General features: G+C 49.0%; 1 protein-coding gene across 1 annotated transcript; it reads right to left on the bottom strand.

Moving 5' to 3' along the window:
• Positions 1-5,404: 5,404 nt before the first annotated feature.
• LOC112893472 (delta(7)-sterol-C5(6)-desaturase-like) lies at positions 5,405-9,868 on the bottom strand. The gene is made up of 3 exons (XM_025960832.1): positions 9,563-9,868; positions 6,430-6,735; positions 5,405-6,058 (listed from the first exon to the last, which is right to left on the bottom strand). Exons 1-3 carry the CDS (start codon positions 9,798-9,800, stop codon positions 5,769-5,771), a joined length of 834 nt encoding a protein of 277 aa, XP_025816617.1. The 5' UTR covers positions 9,801-9,868; the 3' UTR covers positions 5,405-5,768.
• Between the last annotated feature and the right edge of the window lie 7,238 nt (positions 9,869-17,106).

Here is a 17,106-nt window from a genome sequence, read left to right as displayed (position 1 = left end):
CAAACCAATCGAATCATAATGTCGCTATTCCAGTTCTGAAAAGAAAAAAACAGACAAACATGTTGCCACTTCTACGAACCATCCATGGCCATTTCTATGGAACTCTAACTGTGCCTTCCAAAATTGCCCTCTCTCGAAACTCCAAACACGGGCTGACGGGCACACAAGACGCCGTTGTTGCAGCTAAACTGTCAATGCAAGCAGCATATGTCTAATCACATCCTTAACCAGACCGTCAGAATTTCAACGCAGCAGTAGTAGCATCACACCTGTGCGATCTTCACCACGCCGCTGACGGCGAGAGATGCGACGATGGATATGGATATGGGTTTGGTTTGGGGCGGAAAAGTGAGGGAAGAAACCATCTCAGTTTGTCCCAATCAACCTCTCGCAAAAAGGAATCAGAGGTTGTCATGAGCAGGCGTCGGATTGACGCAGACTTGTGTGGGCGGTTCAGCAGGGCGTGCTGGGCAAGCAAGGCGCGGCTGCTGCTGCGTCCGGTCTACGTGGACGCGGTTAAACTATCCTCCTTGCGTTTGACAAGCCGCGAGATGCCTCGCCTGCAAACCGGCTTGGATGCATGGTTATTTGTGCCTCTTTTTTACCGGTGTAAAAGACAGTAAATAAAAGAAAAGATCTTTTTGGCGATTGTTACAAGAGAACCGATGATTAAAGGGGTATGCAGTTAGTTTTGCATTAGTCTAAATTTAATATTTTTAATTAGTAATTAAATATTCGATGCAACTGGTCTAAAGTTTAGCGTGCGGAACCTTAAGCACTGTTTGAGTACTGACTTGTTGAGATAGAGGCAGGCAGGAGCTAGCCACGGGCCGTCAGTGACCCGGGTCGGTCGCCCGGCAAACGCGGGGCCCGACTTTTCCTAGTCGGAGCTAGGTTGGTGGACCATCTATCTGGTCGAGGTGGAACGCACGTACGGTCACGCAGCCGGTAAAAAGGGCGGCTGCACGGATCGTTCATTCCAAGACCAGCTTTGGTTGGGGACTAGTCGGGCCGTGCACGAGTAGAGCCACCAGGGCCGGCCAAACCCACAAGCTGAGCCATCAAGCGAGGAATCATCATCTATCGCCGCTCCAGGAATCCGGTCGGGCGTCGGAAAGTTCGCCGGCGACGACGCCTCCCAAGCATACCAGCAGCAGACGGGCCCGCGACATGGCGAGAGAGAGCTGCCTGCACGCCGCTGTCTGATCTCTGATGTGGCCTGGCCACGCGACAAGCCACGAACAACGCGGAGCCGCGAGCCGCCGGTCGACGGGACCGGGGGTGCTTTTCACCGTCGATCAAACTGCGGCAGCTTCCGGCAGGACGATCGAGCTTCGAGTCTTTCAGATGTTCAGCGTAAAAGACGGTGCGAAAAATCATGCTAGTATTATTCGACTGGCAAATACAACACACACTGTTGATATCACTGTCACTCATCAGCTTCTGCGTCTCTCCGCGTGTAGACTTGGGGACCCCGAGTTCTCTGAATCCTGATGCGTATGACACTAAGACCAAACCGTGTCGAAGAGCGGACAAAAACAGAAAAACGAAAACGAAACTAGGATCCTACTACTTTCAAATAGCATGGTTACGATTGTAATTTGTAACTTTTAAAGATTCCAATTTTGGTGGCCATATTTTTTTAATTTACACAGTACAACTCAGACACTCACAACGCACGCACACTCACCTTTATAAATATACGTACACAAACTCTATCCTTATCAGTATCTTCGAAGACTGAGCTGGCAAATCCTCGAGATTGACGAAATCACCGCAGTCGTCTCGCTGTCGACGGAAACATCTCCTACCACTGAAAGTACAACGTCATTAAATTTATAAAAATCCGCTCCCACTGAAAATCAAACCTAGGACCGAAACTCATGTAATCACTCTTTCGCAATTTTGGTAGCCACTTTGTGCCAAGTTTCGTTTATTTCAGCGCGAACCCGAGCAGAAGGGGGACAAAATCGTATGCTATATTTGGTCGCAAATTAACCCAGCATTGGGCGTTCGATCAGAACGAGTGGACGTCCTTATCATTACGCGGCACAAAAACCGCGTTGAATTTGTGGCCGATGGCTAAAACAAATTCCACCACGTACGCAGGCAGAGCTCTGATTTGTCCACTGATGTATGCATGCAAGCAAATCTCCTCCATCTTTCAGTCAGTCTCTCTTCAACAGTTCTGAGCAGTTCATCGCCTGACTCAGCAAATTCAGCGACAGTTACCGGGAGGAATCAGAGTAGGAGACTGACACTGTCAAGGCGTGCTCTTACAAGAAAGGGAGGCTAGACCTTGATTGATTCCAACTGTTTCAGCAGCGAATTTTCATCACTCATCAGCCTCTCCCTCTCCGCATGTAAAGTTGAGATTGTAGGATTAAGAGAATTTTTTAAAAAAAAAACAGAGTAGTAGAAGGCATTCAGTTTCTCATGCTCCGGTCGGTTTGAAGGAGAAGATCAATCAAAGCAACAGTAATGACTACTGGGAGTTTCAAAGAATGGCAAAGTCAGGGTAACAATAGGAAAGGAGAGAAAGTCGGTAACACTAAACAATTCAGCCTGGAGCAAAGTCTGTCGTACTCCTTGGTTCCTTTCTAGTAGTAGAGTGGCCTTTATTGTTTGTTTGCCAAGGCCCGGGAACCAAGCATGCTCATTTACTGTTGTTATTAGGAACTAACGAACTACAGTAGCTGAAAATTGGCATTCTCTTTTTTTAAATGCACTGATAAGCGTATTCGAGTGGACTGGCTAAAGTCTAACCACTATTTTTAGTATATATAATTAAAAAAATTTGAAAAAAAAACTTGTGAAAGTATTCTTCAAGGCAAATCTAAGCATGCGATGCTTATTGTCTCCAAAGTCCCAACCGAACCTTTTAAAATTATCAATGGTCGGAATTTCAAAAGCTTGAAACAGCATTATAATCAGAGGGACTACTTTTTATTTCCTGCTTGATTAACACAGCGCATGGATGAGCGGATGAGCCCAGTAGTAAGCCAAACACCGCAACATCTGATTTACTCTGCAACTCCATCAGGAGGGTGATGAATATTACCGAGAAGCTTCTCGCGTTCCGGCATGAACAGTAGCACTCGCGACGGAGACCCACGACAAGATCGCACCAACATCATGTCGCCATTTCACCTCTGAAAAGAAAACAAAGACAGGAACAAAAAATGATGTCGCCGTCCCGAGGAACCACTCATCGCCACATCAGACCCACACGGAAAGCGACACACGCAGACGCCACGCAGCGTTAACCGTTTTCCAAACCGTCGTTTTCTCAAAACTCCAAACAAGCTCTTTGTCTCTCACACACACAAACACAGCACACCGGACGCCGTCACCAACCAAACTATCAAGCACCAATTTCTTAAGCAGACTGTTAATTAGCAGTGGTAGTGCTGGAATCATTTGTCGGTAGGGTGGTAAAGGTCTTAAAATTAATTTAGTCTAAATAATTTAAGGGCTCGTAAGGCTGGGTTCTTATCTTATATAATTTTAAGCTAAAAATATACTGTGAAGAGATCACTGGAACCATGATCCGTTACTACCATTCCAAACACGTCGCGGCATCCTCGCAAAAAAGTGCGCACGGGGATGCCTCCCTGTACAATCGCCGCGCAGTTGACAACGAGAGAGACGCGGATGCGGATGGTTTGGGTGAAAGATTTATCAAATACTGTATGTACCTTTTACGGTTGTGCAACAATCATGGAATTTTCATCCAAGGACTCACTGGTAAACTACTGTTTTTCCCGGTTCGAGTCAGACTTTGCAGCTAGGTATACGTGCGTGTGGCTATCTGATCTTGACGAACCGTACGTACGGCCGCGCAGCCGGGGTAGTGCATTCTTATTCAGAGACGACTCGAATAATCAGATGTGCGCACGGATTCGAGTCCACGGCTCGCTAGCTCCAATTACAAGAAACCTAACCATCTGCATTGGTCATTCGTCCACTTGGGGACCTGTCGGGCACAAGTACTAAAGCAGCAGCAATCGTGGAAACTTTAGACCGTCAGGCCGGCCCAGTCCAGGAACCCCACCATCAGGCGAAGAATCTATCACTCCTGCTGCCGCCAAATTCCGCGACGACGACGATGCCTCGGAAGTCGCAAGTGCCACCGGCATATCCATCGGCGGGCAAGTCCTGCTGGCTACCCGAATTGAGATGGCGAAAGAAAGCCACGCGCCTGGCTACCTGCACGCCGCCGCCGTCTGCCGCGGGAGTTGAACACGGCAGCTTCCGGCCGGCGTGACTCGAGACGGACGGATCGAGCGGCAGGTCGTTCTGCTCAGCGCATGCAGAAAGGGTGCGGGCAAACAGAGACTTAACCAACCAGATCATAGGCTCATAGCACAATTCGAGCAATGAACGAAAAAAAGAAAAACGCACGAGTACTGTGTCGATATCCCTGTTACGGCGTGCGAATCTTCGCTCACTCGTCAGCATCATCAATTCATCATGCCTCCGCGTGGAGACTTGGGACCCCACGGGAGGATCTCTGAATACTGATGCGTTCGAGGCCGTGTCCTTCAGTACCAAAGACCAAACCGAGTCGAACGGAAACAAAACAAAACGAAGATCCTACTTCCAGACAGCATGATGAGTGGCAACTTTGTTCGTTTCAGTGCGAGAGAGAAGCCGGGGACAACGAGGCATGCATTCACAGCGAGCGGACCTCCCTACCATTGGACGCCGCAAAAAACCGCGTGGGATCTTGCCGCGTAAAACCGCGTAAGATGTGTGGTGAACGGTTAATTGCTTCCGGTAATGGGCCTTCTTAGGGTTGGGCCCAATTTGGAGTCCACATCGACGAAGACGTATTCCGGACAGTCCAGCCCAACTAAAGAGCCTGCTTTGCTTTGGTGGCTTCGGAGGACATCAACGAATATAATCACACCTAAGGACGGTCCAGCCCAACTAGCAAGCGCCGTGTCGTATCATGGGCCCGTCTGGAACACAACGGAATCTTAAGCAGGCCCGCTTGCAATACACTGGTCAAGCAAAATGGGTCCCCCCCAAAAAAGGCAAAACGCTATCAAACGAAATACAAGCGACAGTGAAGATAACGATCACAACCTCGGACCAAACGATCAGATAACGTTTTCGAAATCAAGCAGGACGATGTGTGGAGCGCGGGCGGCCACGACAAACTGGTACGGAGATGTGGTCGCCACCTGTCCGGCGCCGAAAGCAGACCGTGATTTTGCCCTAATCATACAAAAGAGACGTTGAGTGCAGAGTAACCTCACGCCTTCTCCTTTCAGCCTGTCGTGATCCGAAAACTTACGAGTCCGAATAAAGCATGATAAATGGCCCTATTTTCTTCAATCCAAAGCATAATAAGTGTTTGACCTTACTCCGATGTATACAAAATAGACAGATAAGGCCCTGGGCTTAAAATCCGGCCTTCGTTTCGCTATACCACAAACCCAAGCAACACTCAGAAACAGAGCAATGCATGTCCGAACTGCGACACACTGAGCAGGTACAAGGAAAGCATTGTACATTCTATATTGACATGGAGGTGCCGAATTGTACAGGCGACTGGAACCCAGAATGCGTCTACCAAACTTTTTATTCGTCCTGGGCTCCATTGCATCACGAGAAACAGAGCTAAATTACGGGGGGAACACAACATGACGTGCACCTAGCATACTGAAGTAAACACACCGATGATGCTTCGGGCGACAGACAGTGTCCGAGCAGGCCGAGCAGATTAGAAACCCCACACAGCGCATGGGAGAACACACACCTCACTCGTTCTTGAGGATATCTACCGGCTCGCGGAGCGTGCCAAACATCCAGTCCATCCAGATGGTGTAGTGGCCATAGTTGTGGCGGTAAGTTGTGTGGTGAATGGTATGGTAGCCTGCACCCATGACCGGCCATACCTTGCCGTGAATGCAGTCGTGGATGTTTGTCGTCCACACGGCCTCCAAGAATAAGAGAGCGATGTGGGTCCTGAAGTGCGTTGGGAAAATGAAGAGGGCAAACACATGTGGTATTGCTTGCAAAATCCCATCCACTGGATGAAACGCCAGCCCTAGAAGGTAACAAATTCATAAATTAGGTAGGGGTGCTAAAATGATACTCCGGAGTAAAATTGGACTGGAAAAAAATTGCAAACTACAAGTAAACATTAAAGAACTATGTTATTGCCGAGAAATAGTAGGGCATACACGGAACTCATGTACCATGTACAATTATTGGTTTGTTGCTGCCTTCATGATAAGAAATAAGTACAAGTACTGAATTCTTCTTTCCAACCTTTTTAAGTAACAAGAGGGGGGAATGTGTGTGTTCATTTACTGTAACTCCTGTCACCTATCTACAGACTTCAGATCTTGCCCACAAAAGAACATACTAAAACAAAATACCAAAAATTAAGAATGAATTAAGGCGGTAAGATCTTACCAGCAAAAGGAGACAGTGTATTTTCCTTGTTGTAAATATGGTGGGTTGCATGTAGATATTTGTATAATGGCTTTATGTCATGCAACTCTCTGTGCATCCAGTAAATTCCAAACTCCACAAAGATGAGATATAAAGCCAAATTAACGAAGTACATGGGCACACCAACTTCGCTGATATTAAAGAAACACCGTGTCCATCCGCTCTCAATCATGTACTCGGATAAAGTTGGAAGAGCACAATAGAAAGGCATAGCCTTCGATGCAACAATTATTTGCTTCCTCATAGCTTCATTTGTAGGGACGGCATCTGCATCAAATGCTAATCTTAGATCAAACATTTCATAGACATGGACATAATCACATAAAATTTTGAGAGTATAAGATCGTATTAGAATACCTTACACAAGGTAAAACCGATGTATTAACAATTCTACTGGTACGCACATGGTATTTCTAGGGATGACCTGACAAGATTGTCAGATTCACAGCATACTTTTATATGAAGATGTCTAGGAAAAGGCGACATGTCCAGCAACTGAGTGTAGCAGAGATGCATATGCTGCGTTGGTTCTACGGGCATACAAGAAGAGATAGAGTCCGGAACGAAGAGATTCGAGATAGGGTCGGGGTGGCACCTATCGAGGAGAAGTTGATTCAACATCGGTTGAGATGGTTTGGACATGTACAACGGAGGCCTCCCGAGGCGCCGGTGCGTAGTGGAGTTTTAAAGCGGGGCGATAATGTAAAGAGAGGTAGAGGTAGACCTAGACTAATTTGGGACGAGACGGTTAAGAGAGACCTTAAGGAGTGGAATATCGCTAAGGAATTAGCTATGGATAGGAGCGCTTGGAGATTAGCAATTAACGTACCTGAACCATGACCTTTGTTACTTTTTGTTTAATCCCTATCTCTTCCTTTGGCTTGTGCCCTTTTTGTGTTTCTTATTCTTGCTTTCTGTGGGTTTCATCTCTAGCCTACCCCAACTTGCTTGGGACAAAAGGCTAAGTAGTTGTTGTTGTTGTTGATGTCCAGGAAATGTTGCTCCTAGTTTCTTAGAAACGATATGAGACAAGTCCTTTGTGTGCATTCCAAGCACCCATGCAGCGTGCTCATTAACAGTTGTTGTTACAGTACATATAAAGCGACAAAAAGTATGTATGAAGAATATTTCCATTTTTGGGCAACAAAATAATTACAGTATGCAGTACAAATAACTGCTGCCAGCTGCAGTTTATTAAGATCTAAGAAAAACACCGACTAAGATTTCTCTATGGATAAATATTGTTGCTGGAAAAAGTATCCTTATAATTATTTCTACACTCGGTGAAGCGCAATCTAATGGATAAAGCAAAATAATGATATTTCGAGTCAGAACATGCAAAAGTGATCATATGTCATCGAGAAATCTTAGTAAATCCACTGAGGAACTGAAAAATGAAAAGGAGGGTGAAGTGGGGATTCTAGAAGATTTAGACAGGCTTTTTGGAAATATGTTTAAGTACTATCGTAACATCACTTATTCAAAGCGCCTTTCCTCAAAGAATTGCATCTTTCAACCCCTCGAAAAGATTGATATATCCATTTTACAATACTCTTTTCTCTTTTGTATCATGCAACCATGCAATATTCTTTATAATTCATTGAGATACCAACAGAAAAAAAATATTAATCTAATGATTTGTAAGGAAATATTAATTTAATGATTTAATACGTAGGACTTAGCAATTATACAACAAGGTGGCCTTGCACTGGTGTTAACAGTAGTACCAACATGATGCCCAGCTAATATAAATCTAAGTATCAGAATAATTCTCTTCCTGTATTCCACTTGGTTTGCATCACCAAAGAAACCAAATGCAACCTTATCCCTCATGGGTATGCAGGTCAAATGGTGCTACCAACATGACATTCTAGCTTGCTCCTATTACGAATATATGAGTGCAATCAAGAGGGTTCAATTGAGTGGTCCAGGAAGGACACCTGAATTTAAAATATCAGGCAGTTTCGCAAGCACAACCACATAGTTTTGAATGGGCATCAACACAACAGATGCTCCAACTATATTCCAGAATAAAAGCTGTATAATGGCTCAAATGTGGAAAAGGGATGGGGAACCTAAAAAATACTCAAGACAGGGCACACAGAAACAGTAGCCAGTAGGTAACGCATAAGCTAAGATTAATATTAAGCACTTGATAGAAATGTCCAGCGCACAACATGTGGTTGAGCATAGGAACCAGCCAAAGCAATCAATTAACTATACAATAACCCTGACAAGAGCATTGGAATGACCTCGTAAAATTTTGTTTAGCGATCCAAACACATGAGTCAAGTGCCGGCTCTCTTTATCTTTGAGTATTGGCGGCCTTGCCAAGAACGAGAGGGCATGGTAAAACAGGTAATAGAGAATAATTAATTCAACCCGATCTGAAGCAGAAATTTAGAATCTTTTTTGTTAAACTAAAATTGCTTGGCTGCGACCAACCTCAGTCTTTGTCAGCAACTTGTAATGATAAGCTGCTTACAGGCTCAAGCAATTAAGCAATAAGCAGTAATACCAAGCTGAACCAAAGTCTTGGCAAAGCAGAGTAAACAATCATGTAAGTTTCTATTTAACAAGCACAAAGGCATACATTTCACAAACTTAGGCTAGGCACTTAGCCGAGAAGGAAATTCTGCCCTTCAGATCCATTCAGATTGCCTACCAATGACGAATAGATCTCCAAACCATCATACCTCACAACCAAAACAAGCTGGAACAAGATGACAATTCCCCCAACAAATCTTCCAGGGCCACACCTCACGGCCTCTGGTACCTATTAGGAGATGGAGATCGAGAGCAACTACACGGCGAGGACCATAAAACGCACCACAAAAAGGCTCCAGATCAAGCCAAAAGGTTCCCGAAAGGAGCGGACATTCGGGATCGGAAGTCGCCAGCTTTACCTTTCAGCGCGAATAGCAAGTCCCTTACCGGCATTTACCGCAAAACCCTCTCGAATCAACCTCTCAAAAATAAACTCTCGAATCAAAGCGTAAATCCTCTGGCTAAGCACACCCAGATCCTAGTAAGAACAAATCGGCGGCTGCAGCAGCCGCAGCAGCGTCGGGAAGGGAGGGAGAGGGGGCGGGACCTTTGGGGATGTAGGCGTGGCGCTTCCAGTAGTAGATGACGAAGCACCAGAGGAAGCCGGAGATGAAGTAGAGGAGGTAGCCGCCGACGCAGTTGCGTATCCACGACTGCACCGGGTGCGGCAGGCCGCGCCACGAGTTGCCGGGCGCCACCGCGCTGAGGACGACCTCGTTGTACCACTCCGTCTCCGCGACGAAGCGCCGCAGGTAGTCGCCGCCATGCGCCGCCACCGCCGCCATTGCCGGCGGCCGCCGCACTGGGTGGGTGCGGTGGATTCTCTGGGGGTGGGGGAGCTGTAAAGCGGCGGAAGCGTGGAGATGCTCCGGGCTTTTAAATGGATCTGTGGTGGGCAGGTTCCGCCGTGCCGCCAGGTGGTGGTGGGAGAGGAAGAGGACGGTGGCATTCGGCGAGTTCCTTTCTGAGGGATAAACCAGGGCGAGTTCCCGAATGGAGAAAAAATTTCCTATGATTTTTGGTCGACGTACCAGAGCCGTCCGATCGCCATCCAATGTCATGAGTCAACCTTTAATTGGTTTCCTATGATCCTAGCCTGCTTTGCCTGCATTCATCTCATCTACCGTTGCCTCCATTCTTGTTCCCACCCGCTGTACTTAGGCCAGGTAAAAAGACTTGAAAATTTAGCCTACATAAATTTCAAGAATCAGACTTAAATTATAGAAATGTTATAAGACTTGAAAAGACTTTTTGGAACTTTACCACGAAAACCTCAAAACCATGATTTTAAATGTTGATATGTTGCTACATGAACAACCATACGCTAAGACAACTTATAAATTTTTTGAATATCCTTGGGAACAAAGCTAGGCAAATTAAGGGTCAAAAGTAGGAACCTCATGAGTGAAGATAAGGTAATGGAATCCATAGAGAGACTTATACCTAAGGACATGCAAATTGATAAAAAGGGCATAGAAATGTTGATAGATACAATATCGATAAAAGGATAATTCTGTATTAGTACACCTCTTACGCGAACGAAGTGCAAGTATTAAGATCTTTTTGTCTAATAGAACAAATATTGATCGCTTCTTTATTCTTCCAAAGATAAGCTAACAAATGAATTGCTTGTCTATGTATGAATTAATAAAAATACAAACAACATTACATCACCACAACAAGCCAATAACCACACTATCTACCCACATGTGGGGGTGGGAACGGATCATGAACTTAGTGCTCTCTTCACAATCTAAGTGAACTTTTATATATATTTTTAGCTCGTAGCTCAAAATTATATAAGATTTATAATCCAACTATTAAATTATCTACGCTAAAATTTAAGACCATTTACCATCCTTGCATACGTGGACGAAAGTGACCCAAACGCAACCACCACCGGCGAGTCGACCACTGCTCGCAGCATCAACATCAATGAAGAAATATTAACACCCCGTGACATCTCAAAACGATGACCCAGGGAGGTCAGTTTCCACGATGGTTGAGTGAGGCGTCGATACGCACGCTGATTGCCAATCCGAGCAAGCTGTCGCGTAAAGGATTAGAAAATGAGAAGAATGCATCTACGAAAAGCGAGTGCAGAGGAGCTCTTTTCGAAAAGGAAAAGGGAAATAATAGCCAGGAAGCACGATTTGACGCTTCACGTAGGAGTCAAGAGGTGCGGTGAGATTCCAGGGTGCCACTACTTACGGCTGCTAGCTCACGTGGGTCGCCACACACAGCAACTCAGCAAGCACGGAACAGACAGCTCCACTTGGCTGCCTGCACGGGCGTGGAAGCGGCACCAGGACGGACACGGGCCTCTCTGATCCGAGCACCGTGGGACGTGCCCACCCACCCCGTCGCGGCCGTGCTGTCCGCTGGCCATTGGGCACAGGTAGGCTTGTTTGTGGTAGAACGCGTGCGAAACATTGTGCGCCCAAGGTATTGCGAGGACGAGGATCATAGAATACGGTCGCTGCCTGCACAAGCGAAACTTTCATTCCTCTGCAACCGCGCACGTCCACCTAGAGCTAGTACTCCACTGCGGCAGTGCTCGTTTGGGAGCATCGCGGGGGGGCTCACGGACATGTTGCTGGGATTCCTTTTAGTTCGTGTTTGCCCGTCTGATGATCTACTAAATTGTAAACAATCTGGAGCAACCAGACAAACGAAGATCTGCTCGGACCGGCTGCGCCCACGCCGGAAATGTTTACTCGGTGGACTGACAGTGCCAGTACGTGCTGTTTTCTTTTATTTTCTTTTAGAAAAACAAAACCAGTACGTCCTGTATCTGTATCTGTACCCATAACTTGAGCGCTGAAGCTGATGAAACAGTGCGTGTGGCCATCCCGTGAACAGTCCACGGATTCGGATGGCGAGGCGTGGTGGGTGCCCCGGATGGCCGGCCAGGCGGCCACGCGCGCGCCGCGCCGAGCATGGCGACCGCCCGGTTCAGGTCCGCCAGCCGCGGCCGCAGCCCGCACCGGGGGGCCCGGTCCCGGTCCCGGAGAGCAACCCGCGCGCACGTTGCCCGCGTGCGACAGCGAAAGCTAGCTCAATAATGCTAGACGGGCTGGGGCCGGCGACCTGCCGTGCCCGACCACGCACGGCACGAGGGCTCCCCTGCGCGCTCTGGGCCCGCTGGGCGGATGGGCCGGGGCGACGTGCTACCAACCGGAATTGATTGTCTCGGGCATTTCGAGCTTGATCTCGTCAGAGACGTACAGAAGCACGTCGATCGCCATCCCGTCCATGATGAAGCATTGGTCGGGAAGGTCGGAATGGGCGCGTGAATCGCCTCTGGACGTACTAGAAGTTACCGTGACCCAAAAATGCGATGATTGGACTAGAGATCTCTCAAGATTGGATCAGATGATCCCAGAGACCAAATATTTTTCGAAACTTTGGATGAAAGATAGCCATATAGCTCTGTTTGAAAGAAACGATGTGTCGTGTCTTCACTGGGTAGATGACAATGCATTTCTTGCCTACACATTCCAAGGAAGACGAGCTGGAGATCTTCGAAGATAGGGCCGGGTACAACGAACATAGTCTGAATCTCTGAGGTAGAGTTTTTAGATAGAGCAATGACTCAACCTTTCTGATGTGTGTGTGTGCGTGTGTGTGTTTTATACAGGTTCGATTCTTACAATGCAAGAGCTCCTCACCCTATTATTAGTGTATAGGGCACCAAGGCTGATCGAGGACAAAGCAACTGAACCAATATTTTAGTTTTCATCATGTCTTATTACATTTCCAACCTCTAATCGTTGTTCATCCCTTTACCTTGATGGCAGGAGGTGATGCCCCAGACTTGCCGGCCAACCTAGAGATTACCAGGTTCATTTGCTAGTTTTCTCGGAAAACCGTACCTCGTCACAAAAGTACTACCGGCGCTCTCCTAGTGAGATTCATTTGCTAGTTTTCTTGAAAAGCCATTCTTCGTCATAAAAGTACGATAGCTTCCATTTACTGTTTACTAGTAAACTAATCGTTCTTTGCTTTAAAAGCTTGGTAGCTATCTCCGTCGTCGTACATCCTACGGGTACCACAGCAATTGCGCATGACGCATGCCATGTTTTCACGTTTTCCACGCGCTGCTGCTAGCCCCGGCGACGATCGATGCCGTGGCCCACCGATCCCGACTCCCGAGAATGAGCAGGGCGTGATCGCTGCTCGCCGGGAACGAGCAAACCGCGCGGTTCGTTCGGACATTGGAGGCGCAGTCGGACAGGTGTGGCGTCTCTATCGATAAGAGGAAATCATCGTGGTAGTGAAGGATACGAAAGGATGGAAATTAAGGAAACACTGCCTTTCATCCATCCGTTAGTTCCGGTCAGGGTTGGATCCGAAACTAATTTAGTTCCGATCAGTAACACCAACCGGAACGAGTTCTTTTTTAGTTCTGGTTGAAATTCTAACCGGGACTACCAACCGGAACGAGTTATTTTTAGTTCTGGTTGAAATTCTAACCGGGACTAAATCTTTTAGTTTCGGTTGGAGTTCCCAATCGGAAATAAATGGTTCTTCACGGGTCAATTTAAAAAAAAGTATCATATCTAGAGTCATATGTGTAGAAGTTGGTTGTGCTTGTTAATTATTTTTTTAGACGTTGCAGACTTTTTAGCATTGGTTTCTACAACCAGTGCTGAAGGTCTTTAGTTCCAAATTGGTTGTTCCAGTTGGAAAATCGAAACATGACATTTCTCAACTGGAACTAATGAGTATTTTTTCTGTACAAGTAAGATAAGCACGCAGGACCAAAAGAAATCTAGACCGTCTGGAGCGCTATACTTAGCCGTCGCAGGAAGATTCCGCACGCGTGCTCCAAGTAGGCATGAGTGTTGTAACAATCTATGTCGTCCACGCACTCTTCCTCCAACTCCAACGGCCCGTGCTTCACGGATGGGGTTTGAGCTCGAATCGTCGGACACGGACAAGGGTTTTTAGTGGAGGGCAGGGCGGGACGGCGGGACACCACTTGACACGATCACACAGGTGATGGGTAACTGATGTGAAGGTGACATGAACAGAGTATCTTGTATGCAGTATGTATGTGGTCCGAGTCCAAGGAGACAACAAAAGAAAGAAAGAAGCAACAGGAAAAGAGGGAAAGGAAACAAAACCGAGCCAGATGGATCTCAGGTTGAAATGGCCCAACAGCTTGGGCCGGACCCACTACCCGCCAAAAAAGAAACACTTGGAGCCGTGGGCTGTTGAGCCCCATGTAGTCGAATTCGATGTGGGTTTGGTCTCCCGGCCCATAGTGCTACAAAAGCCTTTTCTTGTGATAGTAGAGAGTCTGACTGAGCCCAGATGTATGAAGGAAGGTCCAAGAAAACAATCTCCTGGGCTTGCCTGCATCTCTGGGCCTTTCTCATTTCATGCTCACCACTAATTCATTTTAATTTTTAGATGCAAATCTGGGCGTCAGCCCGGCTCCCTAAAACGTTCTTTCAGAGAAACCAAATTTCCAATCTAACCCATTTATCGCCTCGGCCCAGAAGGGTCATCGCAGCCAACTTTTCTTCAAGTTTCCTTCATCACACGTCTTTTGGCACTGAAAGACAACGCTCGCCTCGGCCGCGCCTCCTCCCCTGTTCTCCGTAGATCCGCACGCACTTTATCCAGCACCCCGAGATGCGAGGGCGCCTTTCGCCCCCCACCCCGGCCGGCCACCACCAGGTCCACCACACCTCCTGTTCCCGCGCGCGCCAGATCGCCCCCGCCTCTCCTTCGCGCGCCCGCGCCCATGCCCACCAAGGAGAGAGGCCAGAAGCCCAGCCGGCCGGCTGCCCCAGCCAGCCGCGCGCAGCCCGCGCTACAGGGGAAGGGGGACCGAACAGCTCAGGGCAGGCCGGCGGGATCGGAAAGCGATCGGCAGGGCAGAGAGACCAGAGGGCACTCCATGAGCGGCCTGCTCCGCGCTCATGTGGAGCAACAGGGCGCGCGCCAGTGCCCGACAGTAGCCAACGGGCCTCCGCTGGCGCCGTGGACCAGGATCAGTACGCAACAGTCTTGCAGTTGGAGCTCAAATGCTTATTACTAGATGCAAGCACAAGGGACGACGGCGCAGATGCTGGCCCAAGCTTAGCAGCGCCGTCGTGGCCCGGAAGTTAGGCGAGCAACGGCGCAACGCCTCGTTCTCTGACGAACAAGACGGCTGGTTGCATGATCGTGCTGAACTTGTGGGCGGGCAGTTGTCGCACAAGCGGGTGGAGCAAGCCGGCTGGAGTCTTTTTGGCAGACCTCGCCGGCCAGTACGCCACTGCACTTCTGCAGCCTGGGCGAGCGCTGGCTGACTTGGCTAACCACTTCACTGTACCGACCAATGGAACGCCTCGCACCGCATGTGCCGCTCTCGGTCGCGTGTACCACAGCGGCAGCGCTACAGGAGTGTACATGCATGGCATGGGCGCCGGCCGCCGGGGACGCCACTCATTGCCCGGGCGGCGGAGCGCGGGCGGCGGATCTCGAGCGTTGCGCGGCTGGTGTGTGCGTGCAGCGTGCTGCTCTGGACAACAGGACCACCCGTCCGGCGAGGCGATGCCATGGCGATGCGCTTACCTGCGTGGCGCGCGCGCCCCCCAGCCTTCAGGTGCGGGACGGCGGTTACCCCAGGTCCACCACTGACATGTTATAACACGCACCGTACGGTAGTAAATTCTGTACGCGTAACGGCCACAATAACTCCACGTACCCATCTCTTTCTCCCCGTCCCCGCGTGTATTCAAACACGCCTGCACCACGACGTGCACGGCGAGCATTCGGCCATTCTTGTTGCTTGCTACCTGCTGTTGTATGCAGACGACCCCAACAGCAGTACGAAGTGAGGATCTACACCAATTAAAACATGCAGTCCTCTACTAACTGCCAAGGATTTACTACTAGCACGAACTTTTGACTGACACAAGTAGATCTTTGTAAGCCGTACATCCATGCGGACCAACCAGATCTGAGTAGTTTGTGATGAGAACAATAACGTTATGCTACGACCTACTAGTAGTCAACTTTAAAGTTTTCACCAACAAAGAAAAGTTCGGTGAGGAAAAATTCTCCGTGTGTTCCTTTGTGTGTAGCAGAAAATTCTGCGAGCAGGCAGAGCGCAGAATTTGAGTGGGTTGACCTATAGATGGCTAAAGATGCTGTGCCGGCACGGCACGGTCCAGCACAACACGGCCAGAGACGAAGGTTTAGTCCCGTCTCGCCGGCCCAGGCACGGCACGATTGGCGTGACATCGTGCCATGCCGGCACGACGGGACGTTGGCTCGGCGGCTCCGTGCCGGCCCGGGCACGACGTCCGGTGGTGGCGTGCCGTGACGAGGGGAGGGACGGCGTGGCGAGGGGAGGAGCGGCTCGTGACGCGGCGAGAGGAGGGGAATCGGCGGTGCGGCACGGCAGGACGAGGGAAGCCAGCGGGGCGGAGCGCGCGGCGAGGGGAGGGGTAGCGACGCGCGACGCGGGGACAGCGGGGAGGGCAGGCGCACGCTGGAGCAGAGCAAGAAAGGGAGGAGAACGGCGGGAGGGAGGCACACACGGGAGAGAGGCAGTGAGGAGGTGGCGGCCGGTTGGTGGGAAAGAGAAGGAGAGAGATTAGGATATGAGATAGGAGATGGTAAGTATATATAGTGGTTATGAGTTAGGTCCGTACCAGACTGTCGGGTCGTGTTTGTGCAGTGATTTCTAGTGTCGTATTCCGTGCGGCCTGTTTGGCCATATATAAGTTGACCCAATAATCCATTACCCAAAACATAATACCTTGTGTAAATACCTAACAGACCAACTACACGAATTTAGTGCCAAATAGTGCCGATTTCTATGGATCATCTGGGTAACTAATCGTCATCAACTCATGCTGCTTGGCCCCCGACGACCCCCGCCAGCACAGCCGCTTCCCTCCCATCCGGCAACAGCAGCAGCCTCAGGCTTCCGCGGCGGGATCGTGGCGCCTGGGCTGACGACAGTGTGATGGTCTCCTTCCACGACGAGCACGAGGAGGATGCATACCGTCGTTGACGATGACAATGTCGACGCATTCGCGCCGGTGCGAGCGGAGCAGGAGCCGTAGGCCGCGGCTGAGAGGCATG

This window comes from Panicum hallii, chromosome 5 (genome assembly GCF_002211085.1).
Source record: "Panicum hallii strain FIL2 chromosome 5, PHallii_v3.1, whole genome shotgun sequence".
Classification (NCBI taxonomy): Eukaryota; Viridiplantae; Streptophyta; class Magnoliopsida; order Poales; family Poaceae; genus Panicum; species Panicum hallii.
The sequence above is the reverse complement of the archived record's forward strand: the minus strand, read 5'-3'. Positions and strand labels throughout refer to the sequence as shown.

What these genes read in the sequence shown, in the direction of transcription:
- LOC112893472 (XM_025960832.1), bottom strand. Translation starts at nt 9,800, where the DNA reads ATGGCGGCGGTGGCGGCGCATGGCGGCGACTACCTGCGGCGCTTCGTC. An exon ending in CCACGCCTACATCCCCAAAG is followed by an intron (nt 6,736 to 9,562) that starts GTCCCGCCCCCT and finishes CATTTGATGCAG; the next exon opens with ATGCCGTCCCTACAAATGAA. An exon ending in TACACTGTCTCCTTTTGCTG is followed by an intron (nt 6,059 to 6,429) that starts GTAAGATCTTAC and finishes GTTACCTTCTAG; the next exon opens with GGCTGGCGTTTCATCCAGTG.